Genomic DNA, 16,933 nt, shown 5'->3' with positions numbered 1-16,933 from the left:
CCTTTACTAAAGTTGCAAATAAAGAGTTTGTTAAAAGTGGGTCTATATAAATATTAAATATTAAGCTTTCTGCTCTTTGCTTCATAAAGTACAGTGTTTATTGTGACAATATTTTATTTTTTGCTTTTCTGGTTTTAGGGACATGTTTAATGTTTCAGCAATATTTTATTCTCAAAATTCTTCAAGAAATTCTTCAGTTATTTAAAAAGCAGTATTCGACTACAAGTCAGGCAAATTAAAATATTGGTTATTATCTCTCAACAGATTTTACCTGATTAGTGGTGGAGTTCCTTTCATTATATGTGGGATTACAGCAGCAACCAATATCAATAATTATGGGATTGAAGGCAATGCACCATAGTAAGTATAAACAATTATCATAAAACTTTTAAGGAAAACATTTTCTTATGCCAATAAATGTAATAAATGTAAATACCCTACTTCATAAAGGGTAGGGAATTTGGGATGATATTTGTTATGAAATTTTAATAAATATTAGCTGTGAGAGAGCAATGTCTTAATCTGGGGCTTGCTACTTCACCTCTACTGACTTGACTCCATTACTGGCAATACAATCACTTTCATTTACAAAATTACTCTTCATTTACATCTGAATGAGTGAAAGGATATTAAAAATACCTAATGGATACCATACTTAATGGAGCTATTAGTTAATTAAATATTTTCATTTCATTATCTACCTTGAATTGATATCCTTTGGGTATCCGTTAATGCAAAATTATATCAATTATGTGAAAAAAAGGACAAGTACAAATCTCTAACCCACCTTCTCCATCCCCATTCTGCCATTAAAAACCAAATGTTTTGGATTTTCACCACCTGGAAACATTTCAGTCACAAAGTCATGCAATCCTGACATAGTCCTCTCATGTCTAGTTAGTGTTCAGTAGACCTCCACAAGCTCTCCAGGCATCACATTGTTATTAATTCTTGGCATGAAGCATGAGATATCAGTAAACTACAATAAGTCTTTCCATGCAAATGTAGCAGAAAGTTAATTAGACTGCAAAGTTAAATACTGTGTGTAACAGATCAGCATGGCAAGGACTGGCACACTAATGGATATTTTGGTACTCTGGCAGCACTAGGACTCTGGAGGACATCACTCTTAGTTACTGCTTTGAGCATCTATTGAAACACACTTGAAACTGGTTATGTTCTGGGCATGAAAAGTGGCAACCAAGGAGAATGGTTTGTGAGGGAGCATCTGCCTCCTTAAAGCCATTTTTATAGGTAATCGAAATTAAGATTCTGGTAAGAAATCAGTGCATACCATGGCTAACTGGTTGCTCTGCCTAGGGCCCAACTCACATTCATATAGTTCTTCAAATTTATCCAATTAAACAGTCCCTTATAATCAACAGTATATTATATGACTGTTATTTATGTTCATAAATGTGAGATGTTTTTCATTTTGGTGCAGTGACAGAGGTTTTGCTTCTTTAATCATGTTAATATAGCAAATCAATACCTGGTACCCCAGTCTGTCCAGAAAACAAGGGACAGATGAAGGATGGTTGTAAGACTGAGTGAAAAAACAGCTTCTAATTCGATGGCAGCATATCGAGTTATGTGCCTTACTCATTTTTTATAGTATTAGTACAATAAATGTAGATGCACAAACTTGAACTTTTATCCACAACTGATTTTTTAAATGATCCACAATGAGATTCCACTTGAAATAAGAGCATCCCAAGAGACTGTTCCGCTGGGGAGCATTCCATTCTCCACTTTGCATCAAATATGCAGCATTCAAATGTACTTCAAATATGCATGTAGCTTTGTGTTCTCTGCTTCCCCAATTAAATATAGGTGGTAACTTCTCACAGATATCTTTCAGGGAATCTTTTCATTTGCCTGTCTGACAGCAAATTATGTACTGTTCAGAGTGTTTCTAAGTTCCTTAATACGTGTATGTATACTTTTGTTTAAGTTTCAGATTTCAAAAATTCAAAGTCATTATTTTGAAGTTTCTTGTGATAATACCCAGTGGCACTGTCTCTATTTAGCTGAGAAGTTCTCAGCCTGGGAGAAAAAGTCATTGTGCTCTTTTTATAGTAACTTGTAGATAATTCCTGGCTTGACAAGAATGTGATACCAGAAGCTTCCTCACTGGAATTGAAGGGACTGCAACTAATCACGCATGCCTAAATGAGTATGAAGTGTCACACAGTGTCACTTTTAGAGCTGGAATGGATAATGACATATCACCTGGTCTGTCTTTCTGACCCAGTGGGAAATTAGCTATATCCAAACCACTCCTGACAGTTATTTATCTGAGGTGCTTTAAATGCTCCCATAATGGATAGACCACACTTCATTTCAACAGCTTATTATCCTAATTGTCCTAACAGCTAGGAAACTTTTCAAAAAATCTGATCTAAACTTTCTTGCTGCAGTTTAAGCCCATTACTTCCTGTCCTGGTCCAAGAGATAAGGAAAGTAACTTATTCCTCTTTCCAGAAATCCATGCAATACTTAAAGAACCTAATAACAGCTGTACTAGACTATACTGCCAGCTCAGTTCCCTATCTGTAACTATGGCTAAAAGCAGATCATAGAGAAGAGTCAAAACTAGGCAAATATATCTTCTCCCTTTGACCCATGTTCTCCCAGTTTCCATCTAGGATTTCATCAGCCAGAAGCATTTTTTCCCCCATGTGTGTTTGATCAGGTCCTTCATCCTCAAGACAGTCCTGTTAGACTCATACTGGCCTGTGAACTACTTTAAGCTGCTCTAGAACAGTTATGGTTATATTATTTAAAGCCTAGAAGACCATTGTGGTCATGCTACAATGATATTATGCTACCAACGTATCACAAAGAGACTATCAGGTTCCTTAATTTTTCTGAGGACATTCAGATTGATGTAAATTAACTCCTAGGAACTTTGGAAACAGTGCAGAATTCAGAAATGGCATATATCTTTTGGGCCCACTCACTGCAGAAAGGGGTGACTGTCCAACTGGAAGTCTTTTTGCAGCCTCTCTTGGTACTCAGGATGTTCTCTGGCAAGAAGAAAATTCTGTAAGAACAATCTTCAGGCTTAAGAATTCATATCAATGTTTGTTGATACAAACCATTGAAATCTGTTCATTTCTATTGCTCACACACTCTATAAACTATGCCTCATTTGCTTTTTAATCAAAGTATTAGTGCTGACATTTTTAATACTAAAAAAAGGGGGTTATATAAATGGTCTTATACTTCACTGCAATTTCAGAGTCTAAACTGACCTACATTTCTTGGAAAATTTTAGTTTTAATAATCTGTAATTTATACTAGACATTTTATTCTATTAAAAAATAAGAAAGTGATGCCTCAGCTTAATTGATGTTAGACACACTCTCTTTTCTCCACAACAAGCATATCTGAACTTCTGAGATACTGTTGTGTCATACTAGTCAGACATCAGTCAGTTGTCCATCACATCTGATGTGGGCTCTAAAATGTTCTTGACTCTCTTTTTTTTGTTGTTTTTAGTTGCTGGATGGCGTGGGAGCCCAGTCTCGGTGCTTTCTATGGGCCAGTAGCATTCATTGTGCTCGTCACCTGTGTTTACTTCCTCTGCACATACGTGCAACTGAAGCGCCATCCTGAACGCAAGTATGAGTTAAAGGAAAAGACGGAAGATCCACAGAGAATACCGAGTACTGATGTGGGCCATGGTCATATTACAGACTCTGTGTCCGTTCCCCAGGCAACCTGCCCCATGATTTCTTCTTCCTTATTGGAAAATGAGCATTCATTCAAGGCTCAGCTTCGAGCCGCAGCATTCACTTTGTTCCTGTTTACTGCCACTTGGACCTTTGGAGCACTTGCAGTATCTCAAGGTCATTTCTTGGATATGATATTTAGCTGTCTTTATGGAGCCTTCTGTGTGACCTTGGGGCTTTTCATCCTGATCCATCACTGTGCAAAGCGAGATGATGTATGGCATTGCTGGTGGTCCTGTTGCCCATCCAAAAGAAACACCTATTCCGTCCAAGTTAACGTGCGCCCAAAGGTTAATGTCAATGGTGACACTCAAGTTCATGCACCTTGTCTTCAGGAATCACCATGTCCCAACAAATCAGCTGTGTTTAATCATCCGGCGGCCAGCCACTGCAAACTCACTAACCTACAAGCGGTTCAAAACCACGTTAACTGCCTTTCCCCTGTGACTCCCTGTTGTGCAAAGATGCACTGTGATCAGCTACTTGATGATGAAGCTCACATTCATGTCCACAATGAGGGAACCTTCAGACCCAATATGCACATTCACAGATGTCTGAAAAGCAGAACTAAGCCACGTTACTTCAGTCGGCATAGGTCTGCAGGTGAAAGGGAGTATGCCTATCACATCCCTTCGAGTATTGATGGCAGCATCCACAGTTCACATACAGACAGTCCCCACAGTACACACGATAGCCAGTCAGGTCACAGACGGGCCTGCTGCTCAAAAAGTGATCCATATCCTACTGTCAACCAGCCCGAAAGTAGCGACGCAAGTACTGTAATATATAGTTGTGCTAAAATGCCAGACAGTGACACTGTGCACCATCCAGCTCATTTTGAAATGCACCCACGGACACAGTCATTGCCATTTAATACGACGAATCACAATGGAATTCTCAAGGGAAACGTGCATGAAGCCATGATATACAGCTCAGATAGTACAGGAAATATCAAAACTGGGCCTTGGAAAAATGAAACTACTGTGTAGTTCATGGGCCATCATGATGTGTTTTTTGTCCTAAACCATCATTATCTTTGTTTTTATTCCAAAATAAATAATATTATGTATTTGTGTAGCTCATCAGTAAATTGTACAGCTTTTCATTTTTATTTTCTTTTTCTTAATAAGAGTCTAAAAAAGAGGGATAGTGACAGTTTTAAAGTGAAGTTATTTTTAAAAGAAAGTTATAAAATTATTCCGAAAGATAACGAGAAAATGAAGTTTAGACAATTGAATATGAGAGGCAATATCCTTTTGTTATACAGAACAACATTTCTTTAGAAACACATCATTTTCATTCATTGTTTTCACTTTTGTTTTGTAGTATCTTCAGACACTTTTTATAAACATATCAGCATCTTAAACTTTTGCTTATTTATTTTTGTAGCAAAATATTATTACTGTGCCATGGATTTTAATCAGAAGTGGCTATGGTAGAAGTGATAAACAGGATTTTATAAAATTGCAGCTTTTTAGATCTACAAAAGTGATACTGCCTCTAAAGATCTTCTGTAGCATATGGCCTGTAAAGTCATGTAATGTACAGTCTCTGTTCTGTCCTTTTTCTTGTTGGAGAGAAGTGCTAGGTAATGTCTCTATTACATCTTTGGTGCTGTATTGGTTGTATTTTGCATGACATATGTCAGGATATACCATTTGCTGTTTTCTAGTGTTACATGTGTTAAAAAAGAACAAAAAAAGTGTTGTACAAGGCTGTGAAAAACCCTATTGATATTAATCTAGAGCATTATGAATCTACAGGAAAAAAAATCACTCTGCACTAGTTTAAGTGGCACAATCCTTTGTATAAGGTTATATGATAGCTTTGATAAGGGTCCACTCTAATGTCTTTACAGAGCATGCACTACTCATTGTATGTGACACTGTGCGGTGTAATAGCAACTGTCTCAGCAAGTTTTACACTTGTTTGTAAAGTATGCCTTTTGAGCAAATCTGTAAGCTGTTCCATGATAACCTTTCCACATCTGTTAAGGTAGAGCAGTTTTACCATTAACTCTTTGAGGACTACAGTTATTTTCTTAAAGTATCTTATTCTGGTTCAGAGACACTGTATATATGATATTGTCTATTTAGTTACATGATCAACGTAGTCCAGAGTTGTTAGGAAAGAGAAAGTTCAGTAATTTTTAAAAAAACCACCTTCTTAGAGTCCATCTATTAATTTCACCACTTGCTTTCTGAAAACCCATTTCCTTCCCTAGCAAATTTCGGCTTGTCTTCATCCTTTAATGCAAATTTGACCTTCAGAGAAGTTCTTTATGCTCATGATTTCTGCTGAATTGTAGGGCATTCCATTCTCTAATTAACAAGGCTCTTGGCAAGAAATTTTTTCATGTTTCCATGAACATCTGGACACAAAGCATCAACTCACAGTACAGAACTGCATCATAATTATCCCTATATGAAATAAAACCACTTCTTACAAATGGGAAGGGTGTAGAATAATAATAGATTGCAGAAAGTGAATGGGAGCATAGAGCTGTGAGAAAAATGTCTACAGTGGAAAGTGAACAGTGCATCCAGAAATGAGAGAAAAAGCACAATTCTGTATGGCCACATGAGAAAGTTTGCTGTGGTGTCTTAACACAGACTTATGTAATTGCTGCAGAGAGGAAATGGAAAATTCTTTTGAGAGATCATCAGTCTGTGATTCTCTGTGTATATGTGGCAGAAATCTTAACATACTTCAGCCCATTATTTTTCTGTTATTAGCAGTTTATTAGACTCTACCTTTTTGGTTTTTAATATGTAGGAATACATTTCTTAATAGTGTACATAAAGATGACAGTTATAATTGTTAGAATGTTATAAACACATATAAGTCAGATGAATGTGTTCTGCAGTGTTGCAGGTGGGAATTAGTACTCAAAGGGTTAATGCTCAGTATCTGAGTGCAAGAAATCTTGTTTTTCTGTATTTTTGTAAATTTGAAATATATATTGTAAACTCCAGCAGTGCAATGTATCCATCTCAGATTGTGTATTTTTAAAAGGTGAGCAAGAAGAATGCACTAGGTGGTTGTCAAGTTTTAAGCCAATATTCAACAGTTTCATGACTGCTTCTTTAGTTAATACAACAAAAACCCCCAACACCTGAGCTTTATTATGTATATGCTGTATATGCTTGAACTGTCTCTAATCTAAAATACAGTATTTTTCTTTGTTTGCATAATGAAATATTTTCTGTTTCAGAATTATTTTCTTTTACTATTACTTTTACTCATTCCACATAGACAGTGAGCCCTGAACAAGCATAGACATAATGTGAAATACCATTCTCTGTGTCTCAGCACTATGTATATGTATACTATGTAATAGCAAAATCCTAGGAGGTCTGTAGACCATTATGCAAAATATTACACACACACATACACACACACACACGCACGCACACACAGAGCAAAGTGAAATACTCTGCAAGAATCCACTCAGTAAGCTTCTTTATTTAGCTTGTGTTTTAATCACCTCTGTTATTTTGTCTGAGAGGCCAATTCGAGCTTCATAATGGCTTACAAAGAAGTAAATAGGTGCTGCTTTCCACAGAATATCTTATGTGATAAAACTCTCTGGAATTTAAACGTAAAATATTAAAACACTTTTCTTATTGTGTTAAAAAGTAATTTAGTGAATATTTCAGGGCTAATTGGAAGAGATGTGTTATGCAATAATCTGTTTGCATATTATTTTTTCAGAAAATATACAGTATATCTACAGAGTAGGAGACATGATATTAAATAAATATAAAAAATGTTTTGTAACATCAAATTTGACCAAACTGCTCTTTGTGCTTTTGACTTTTTTTTTTTCCCTTAAGATAAATGAGATAATTTCAATGCTTTGGAAGTCTCGTTTTGATTTATTGTGGGATTTTGGTCAGTTACAGTCAGTGAGCCATTACTACTTTACCTGATTTTCTTCCCTATAAAAATAAAGTCAATGAAATAACCAGAGTATAAGAGATATATTGTCCTAGTAAATTCCTCATGGACATACACACGTGACATGTTTCAAAGTCAGCTTTAGTTTTGGTGATTAATGGATGACATAGAAATGACTAGACAGATTTTATTGCTCACTTTCTGTCTGAGACTTAGCAAGAGAAATTTCATTTTAAAAAAAAAAAAGATAATTTTCGGGGAATGATGCAATTAACAGAAATCTGAAGAGTTGTTATTACAGTATTACCAGGATATGCTTTTGCTGTAGTGTTGTTCTCTGCATATAGAAATTCCAGTTTTTGTGACCAAATTTGAAGTCACATAGACTGATTACAAGAAAAATTCCTACCCAGCCTCATATAAAGAATTTCAGTGTAAATATAAAGCATACATTTTTGCACATTATGTTTGATCCCATGTGTTGTTCTCAAGAAGTCTGTTGGTTATATCTGCACTAATATGACTGAGCAGTCACTGTCAGTGGCCATAAACAGCTGTTCTCCTTCACCACACAGCTGCCTGCCAGCTACCCTATGGGCACTGTATCCAGATGTTAACCCACCAAGGGAGCCTTCAGTGCAGCTATAAAGCATTCTTCCTGTCTAAACCAAAAGCAAGTCTGTGCTTAAAGCAAAGTCAAGGCCACCTTTGATAGACAACACAGGCAATTGGGCAGCCTCCACTTGAATACCAAAGGCTGAAGGCAGATAAACGTAATAGAATTGGCTTTAAGCAGTTTAAGTCCTCCTGCCTCCATCTCTCTGTCAAAAGTACCTGCCTAGTAGGTCTGCTGCCTGCAGACATCTGCCAAATCCAAACAAATCCAGGCAAAATGAGTCAGTACCTAAAATTCCTGGTTAGCTGAAATGAGTGAAACAGCACAACCTAGTTAGTGATCAGAAAAGCCCAAGTTGGAGCAAACCTCTTTGGATGTTCTGTCACAAAGCTGTCAGGGTCATCACATATGGGGACATTGGTCAAAGCATCCTGGATACCTGAAGATCTGAAATTGCTCTTGTGCAGACACTATTAAGGCTTACAAAGCTGATTTCAATTCCACAAATTTGGAGGTAACTTCTGCTGCAAATTAGTTTGCCTTTGTACAATGAAGAGATTATCTGACATTTCATGATTTGGGAAAAAGAAAGCTGTCATCAGTATGGTACAGTACTCTTTTTATCATAAGATCTTCATTGCATGGAAACAACAGAAAGGAGACCACCTGTACTGCCACTGAGTTTTTGTAGCCTATGAAAAGAAATGTCAGGCTGATAAAGACATTGGCAGCTCAGCAGTTTCCTTACCAGAACATAAATTCAAGTTCCCCTACCAGCATCCTCCAATTCGGGAAGAAGCTGTAGAATGCATCTGGATTAATCAGAACTCATTGGCTGAGTTTAAAGGCTGGCTGGCTGACTTCAGTTATGCAATTTCAGAAACTTGGTGCTCTAAGCAGCTTTTACTTGTGTAGTTAACTCTGCAAGTAAGGGACCTTTGGTTTGATTGTTTGGGGGGTTTTTGCTGTGCGCAGTTGACGATTTGCTAATTAGCAATTGAATTGCTAAGGAGAAAATTTACTTTACAAATTACCTTGACTACATAAACCATGGCTTTTTGTTCCCTGCTACTAGGCCTGTGAAGGTGCAAGTGAATCCCCATTCCTTTACCTGACCTATCTATTACCTGAGATTTTTCAGGAGCCAAACAAGCGTCAGTGAATTCTGCATTATAGAGCTCACATCTCTTCAAGGAGGGTTGAAATTTGGTTTGCAAGCTCTAGAGTAATTCAACCTCAAATAAATATCCTACCTTGAAGTTGTGCAGCTGGCCATGCCTCAGAGGTAAGGGGTTCTTTGTAAACATGGTGTCTGTATACCCCATAGGTACTGCTGTCTCTTTGCATTTTGATCTGTTTGTACTCTCTAGTGCCTTGCAGTCTGAACAACAAAATGACTGACTGTTCCCATCAGCCCATCACTCTGCTCCAGCTGTTCGCCTTAAACTGCATCACACTGTCAGGCAACATTCTCCAGCATAGTTAGTGTTTTCATTCATTCGTTTGTTTCCCAGGTACTCAATAACACCTGAGGAAGCCAGCAGGAGGAAATTATTTGGGAAGTAGGGGGAATTTCTGGGAGAAGAGAAAGTAATAAAACACATTATTCATATTCTTCTCACACTAGTTTCTTTTGTTAGCTCATTTGTTACTGAGCTGTAAGCAGTTACAGTCGCTTATTCCCTGATTCTTTTCATTGCAAGACCTTGTTCTCTACTAATTAGAACATAGCTGAAAGTTAACCATTTAGCTTGATTTATGCCCTCAGCAATTGCTGCCCTCAGATGGATGATTTTAGAGTTCAGCAAAAAAGGCTGCAGTGTTTTCAGCAAAGAGGCTTGACGAAAGTATGTCTGTCCACAATGACACCTGTCAGTTATTTTATACTAGTTCTGTCTTCAAGGCCCATTATTTGAAACGTTTAGGAAATATGGCTATTATAAGAAAATTCTCCTGTCTTCTTAGGGTGTGTATGCGCTGACTGGGACCACACTCACTGATCACGTGCAAGCTCTAGGGGCTCTGAAGGTCCAGCCCTATAAATTATTTACTTCAGCAGCCTTCAGTTAGGATTGGAATGGAAAGCGGGGGAGCTTGATTCTCATGTTCTCTGACAAATTCTCCAGATTGCCTACCCCTTATAGAGACCATGATGGAATGGAGGAGGGAACTGACTGATTTGTATGAGGAGAGGCAATTTGTATGAGCTAGAGGAAATCAAAAAGGGACTGAGTTTCTAGCATTGGATTGAGTTGAATGGAGCAAGCTGACGAGAAGGAGACAGTTTGGTGTGAGTTGGGAGCTGCAACAACATAGCTTGGGGACTGATTTGAAACTGGGAAGGAAAGGAGGATCATAAAACTGAAAAAGGACTTGGAGGCTGAAAACAAACTGGGACCAAATTGATCATTGGGGAGAGGAGGAGTAGGGTGAAAAAATTATGTCTATGAGTCTTTCCAGGTTGAGTATGAAAACCAAGCTTTGTGCTTCCTCTGTAGTCAGTAAATATCTGAAAACTTAGTAGCAAAATGCTATTTACTTATAATGTTGGTCATCATACAAAACGACAGTGTATTAGTGCTATTAGCTATTCCATGAATGTGTCAGAAAGCTGTGTATTGGATCACAGATGCTCAAAGCTGTTGATTAACCAGATATTTCATGTCCCATGTAATAGAATTTCTGTATTTTTAAAAATATTTTTTAAAAAATTCTTTCAAAATCCAGGAACTATCACAAAAAAAGACAACTGATTTCAAACAGTATGAGTGAAGCTGAAAGTCAAACACACCAAATTGAGGAACTGTTAGAATTAAGGCTGCCTTTAGAACTTTCATTCACAGCTTCAGTCTGTCTTTTGATGTTGTTTTTCACTATTTGAGTTCATGCTGCTTTCTAACACTTTAGCTTTGATGCTGCACATTTACTGCTCTTTAAATGTGTGGGTTTGTGTACAACTAGAGCTAAACCAGTCATTTCACTTTCTATCTTTTTTCCATGTGTTTTTTCTGGAACTTTTAAGAAAGGGCTTCTTTGAAGAATGAAGTCCTACTTTTCAACCCTTCCCTGTCCTGGGTACTAGAATGGAAGAAGTGGATTGAAAGAGCAGGCTTCTCCCTGCCCTGGTAGTCTGCAGGAAGCCTGTACCTTAACACTGATGATTCATGTTGACATATGGGCTGCCTGTAAATCCCATCTTCCCTGCAATGGAGCTTATTCTGGAAAGCCTCCTATATTGTAGATAACTGTGGCTGCTGAGAAGGGCATTGCATGCCCTGTCCCTCCAAACTGCAGGATGTGCCAGCTTTGGCTGATGGGAGATGGACATGCTTTTGTCTCTGGCACTGTGCCTCCTCCAGCCAACAGCTGGCTAACCTTGCACACCAGGAGAGGCTCAATGCAAATGTGAGGTTTAGCCCCTGTCAGTATACAAAGGTCATTCTGCTGTGAGCTCCAGGAAGGTCCCTTCCCTTCAAAAAGCCACACTTCATTGCTAACCCAGAGCCCATTGCCCTGGCCAGAAGCTAGAAAGCCCCAGTCCCCTTGACAAGATGATATAAGAGTGCAACATCAGCACGGAGGGGTCGCTCCTCTCTATCTAGAATAAAACGTATTGAAACTTTCTCTGTGTTCATATATATGAGGAAAAAAAGCAGGGAGAGAGTTAAATGACCAGATAATCTCTTCTAGGATAATAAAGGGAATAGTTTAAGTGCTGCAACAAAAAAAACCAAACCCCCAGCCATTCTGAGTCAGTATGGAAGCCTTAATTCTAGCATTATAACAATGTTGTATTCCACCTGACAGCACAGCACAAGCAATGTGACACACAGTCAAGGGCTAAAGTACATTGAAAGTAACTACACTTTACCCACAATGCTTTTCCCCTGAGTAAAAAGGAGTTGTGTGCAGTTGTATTGTGGAAATATTTTCTGCATCTTTTGATACATGGGTGGACTGTTTCAGATTAAGGACCCATTTAGTGTGGACATGCACTTAAAATGTTTTTGTAATGCTGAAGTGAAAAGAGGGAAAGTTACTTTTTTTTAATTACACAAAAAGTCAATCATCAGTGTTACACTGAGATGTTGTTTTCCTTCAGTATGTAGCTAACACAAAGCCAGGGAGCTGCACCAGGAGTGAAAAGTAACCACGGAAAGCAGAAAAAAATCCTCTTACTATCAACAGGTCTGAACTTTACCTGTAAGGGAATGATTTCAGATCATGCAATCTGCTTCATTAGCCCGTTCATCTTCTCAGTGTGTTATTGAGGTTCAGCTTGCTTAACAAAACCAAGGAGATAAGAATATGCCAATCAAATTTGGAATAACTTGAACAGTCTGTGGTGTAAGTGGCTTACCTATTTCATTGTAGGTTGATGTGGGGAAACTGCTGATAGAGACAAAACAGGTTATGATTTCAAAGGCCCTGGAGCTGTAGGATGAAAAATCTTTAGCAAAAGTCCTTTTACTCAGACAAAGTAAGAATAAAATATCTTATGTAGGAAATAGGGAGGTTTGAATTTAAATCAGTGAAATGATGAAAGAGACCGACAAAGAGGCATTTTGAACAGATCAGCACGGGCTTTCCTTCCTTGGGTAACTTCTGCTGGATGTAAGGAAATGTTTAATTTATGCAGTCCTTAGTCAAACTTTTTTCAGTTTAGAGCAATAAGATGTAGAGTTGAAATTACAGGCATGTACTTAGATTTAAATGCACAGTGAATAGAAAAGGCCCAGTGTATAGTTTAGAATCTAATCTGAAAACTGACAAACTGCAGGCCTCATTAAATGGAGGCTTTCTGTCGTAGCATGGGGTCATCCACAAAGGGAGGAAAAGTGAGTTGAAATGCAGAACAAATGGAGTATAAAGGGGAGGAGGGTGTTGTGATAGATAATTGGATGAGCACAAGTGCCTGCTGAAATGGTGTGAGCATAAGAGTAACCAAAAGTCCTGGATGAATAAAGGAGCTTATTGAGCAGGACTGCACCAGTGAGCCTATTTCTGTTGTGATGGTCATTCAGAGGGGATGTGAAAAGATTAGATGATATTTGGGCAGTAGCCTCAAAGACAAGCTGAAAACTGGAAATAGGCTTCAAGGCATGTAATGTGTTCAGGTTGTGGAGAGAAGGAAAAGAGAAAAAACAAATTGAGCAATTCGATCACTCTCCACAGGTACCTGTATGGGCAGAAACTACTTTGCAGTAGGTTCTTTAATCTAACAGCAAAGGTATGAAAAGATCCAGTGATTAGGAGGTAAAAGTAGCACTTCCCATTTTACCCGCAAAAGTGATTAACTTCATAACAATTCCTTAGTGATATGGTATGTTGAAAATTTTTACTCAAGAGAGCATGTCTTTCAGCAATGTATTTTTCCCTTCAAACACAAATTTTTGACCTTGGTGCTATAAGAACTACAGGGTAAAATTTTCCAGACAGTTTACATTATATTTGATGTTCAGTAGACTTAGCCTCAAAAAAGTCCTCCTTTCAGATGGGTATTGTAGAGGTGAGGTAGAATAGAAAGGACAATGTTTCAACCTGCCTATGGAGAACCTGGTAAATTGGGTTGCACTCCAACACCCTTGGCTTTGGCCTTTGTGGCACTGTTCAGTTTAATTGCTATTTTAATGTTTATGATTCAAGGTTCTTTGTAAACTGTATAATTGAATGGAAAATCTTTATATTGTGCAACATAATAAAGCTTAGTTGCTGTTTATAATTAAAAACTCCCTTAACTTCTGACTAAAACCACAATGGTACTTGTTTAACTAGATTTTATCAATATGTTCTGTAACAGTCTGCATTAAATCAAACTCTTCCTTATCTACTCTCTAGCCCATTATGACCAAACTTGGAGCTGTATTAAGAGTTTGATGTTTCTAATTGAATTCCTTCCTTGCAAACTTCCCAGGGTGTTGGTGATAGTAGAATATATTCTTTATAATCTCCTGGTTTTCTGTCTTTCCAGTAAAACTGGTAAAATAATTCCAGATTTCACATTTCCAGTAGTAGAGAAATAAAGGATCTCAAACATTTCCCAAAACCTTATTCCAGTTTCTAGGTCCCAAATTTCATCTTCCTTATTCTGTATATTTACTTGATCTCAGTGTAAAATGATTGAGTCTTTAGTCTGTTGAGAACAAAGTTAAAGCAATCATGTGCTAAGATCCTAATGTACTGCAGCATCTTCGGCATAGAGATAGCCCTGATTTTGCAGTCTCAGAATTTGTACCTGTGCACATTTGTACTCCTCAAACTATGATGAACAGGATTTATGTTCCCAGACTGTGTTAAGAGATGGTCCTTTTTTTCCTCTTTCCAGCCTCATGCAAAATAGTTTTTCTCATATCCTCCTGTTTTTTGTTATCTGACTTTGGCTTATGCACTGAGTGGTCATATTGCTGTTATTCTACTCACTTTTTCATATCTTTCTGGAAAGGCAGCTCAGGCTCAGTGCTGACCTCAGCTTACCTGACAGCCCCAGGTCTTGTGCTGACAGGGTAGGTCATGGCTGTGATCTGAAATGCTCTTTGCTGTCTTTTTCTCTCTGCTCCTAGATGTGGATTTGTGCAGGGAGATAATTAATCTGCAGTCCTCACACCATCTCCATTTCTCCCACCTGCTGCAGCATGCTGGGAGTTATGACAGGATCACTTGTGTCCTTTCTCAGGCATGTTGTGTAACTTCAGTGCCAGGCATCCACAGTGCCCTCTTCTTTACTCTTCCTTTCTGAAAATGTTTTTGCTGTGCAGCACATAGCTCTGCTTGATTTTCTATATTATTTGTGGCAAAACTTCCACATATTGGAAGGGTTGTTCTAATTATTGACCTGTGGCAAAGTGGATTGGAATGATTTCTGCTCTTTCTTTCAATAATTATTTTATTTGCCTAGTAAACTACTGTTTATGAGTACTGAAGCATAAGTACCACAGCCAGTTTGGGAACGTCCTCTGCTGACATTACCCAAAAGCACCAGTGTCTTCCTAATCTACCAGGAAGCATCATTTCTCTGCTAAGGCACCTGAATTCTTCATTTTCCACTCCTGTGGTGCCCCTTACACTTCTTGCTATATTTTGGTTTTCATTCTCCCTCTCACTCTTTGATCTGTGTGGTTCAGACAGCATCCAGATGGTCTCCTCCTGAAGTGAGCCTGTTCTGGAAAAAGCCTCACTGTTGTCACTCACCAGAGAATGAAGCTGACCTGAAAAGACTGTGCAAAGCACAAAGGTTATTTTTCTTTTACCAGCACTTAGGAGTTATATAGCTCTACACTATACATATGTGTGTATATGTGTGTGCACGTGTATACAGTTTGTATGTGTGTATAGAAATGAACTGTGGAGAATATTAGAGAGGTATCAACTGAGTGCTTGTTACTGCCTCCCTCTGTTTTGAACAAGCAGATCATGTCTTCAGACTGTCTTGTAATCTTAAATATTATGAGTATTTGTAGTATTTCCTACTGGTTTTAAATGGAACATTAAATTTACTAAATGTCACAGGTAATCCACCTCTGCATAAAAGGATTGAACCATTGAAAACCTCAGAAAGTTTTTCAGTGGCTGTAATTGCTCTTCCACTTGCAAGTATCTCCGCAGAGCTACAGGGAATTGCCACTTGTAAAATTAGTTATATTTTAAACACAATTTTGTATAAGCTAGACAAAAGTGACCTTTTATGTATTTCTGATATGTATTAGCAAAACTTTAAATTCCTTTAAACAAATTTCTCTTCAATGGAAATGTCTTGATTTATAAGCAAAGAATACTACTGTGCAATATTTCTAGAGAGTTGAAGCCACGTGGTTTTAATTTAAATTGCTTCAGAAGCATATAGTTTACAAATGGAAATTCCCCCATAAACCATTTGATATTGGCGAGTTTCTCCAGTTAAGAGTTAAATGAGTCAGACCACAGTCTATCTAGTCATAACAATTAGAGGAAGAAATCATTAATAATTTAATTTAATTATAATCACTCTTTTGGCTGGGGCTGGTGTAGAAGATTGCAAATAGGAAACGCTTGCATAATTATTATTCTGAAGATCATTCAGGACAAATAAAAGTCTGAAAAAGATGTTAAATCTCTTAAAGGACTTATTTTAATTATTTTAAAGTCATACATTAATTAAGGTGTTTACTTATTAATCCTTGGAAATTGAATTCTGTACTCAGAATAAGTGCTGTAATTTTCTTGATAACTAAGTGCTGTGTTTCTCATACATGAAAGAGGTTGAATTGCTCAACCTTAACTTTAGAATTTTCTATAATAACTTGAGGGATGCTGACAATTAACTCACTCAGCAACTTCTCTATGCCTCTAGCAAGTTTTGTGGCTCTAACATCTCTCTGTTTAGAAATCATGTTGGCCTAATTTTTTGGGGTCATTTACCAGTCATTGTCTGCTGCTTCATTTCTTGCTGGCCTAATTTATCCATCTGGAATTGAAGCAGAATGTAGGCAGAATTGATTCTATGGCTGCAGTTTCATGTCAGCTATCATAACAATATGAAGTTGAAGCACTTTGACATTTGTGGCCACTCTGGAGAATCCCCTTCTCACAGACCTAAAGGGACAGGGGTGTTGACTATTCTTACTGCTTTCTTTTTCTCATGCTGGCCCTTTGAATGTAGGAAGTAGACTTCACAGACCTTCTTACACATCCATAGCTCTCCTTG

At 37.7% G+C, this 16,933-nt stretch overlaps 1 protein-coding gene across 2 annotated transcripts in view; it reads left to right on the top strand.

The window, feature by feature from the left end:
• Positions 1-7,664, top strand: part of ADGRA1 (adhesion G protein-coupled receptor A1) — a 165,152-nt gene extending 157,488 nt beyond the window's left edge. For both annotated transcript variants that reach the window (XM_018069202.2, XM_018069203.2), the window contains 2 exons: positions 265-360; positions 3,505-7,664. In XM_018069202.2, the coding sequence (XP_017924691.1) occupies positions 265-360; positions 3,505-4,726 (1,318 nt within the window). In that variant the 3' untranslated portion in view covers positions 4,727-7,664. The remainder of the gene's footprint in view (positions 1-264; positions 361-3,504) is intronic.
• Positions 7,665-16,933: the final 9,269 nt, after the last annotated feature.

Source organism: Manacus vitellinus, unplaced genomic scaffold (assembly GCF_001715985.3).
Source record: "Manacus vitellinus isolate BGI_N305 unplaced genomic scaffold, ASM171598v3 scaffold_15_pilon, whole genome shotgun sequence".
Taxonomy (NCBI): Eukaryota; Metazoa; Chordata; class Aves; order Passeriformes; family Pipridae; genus Manacus; species Manacus vitellinus.
Note: the sequence above shows the minus strand (reverse complement) of the source record. Positions and strands in the feature narration are given on the sequence as shown.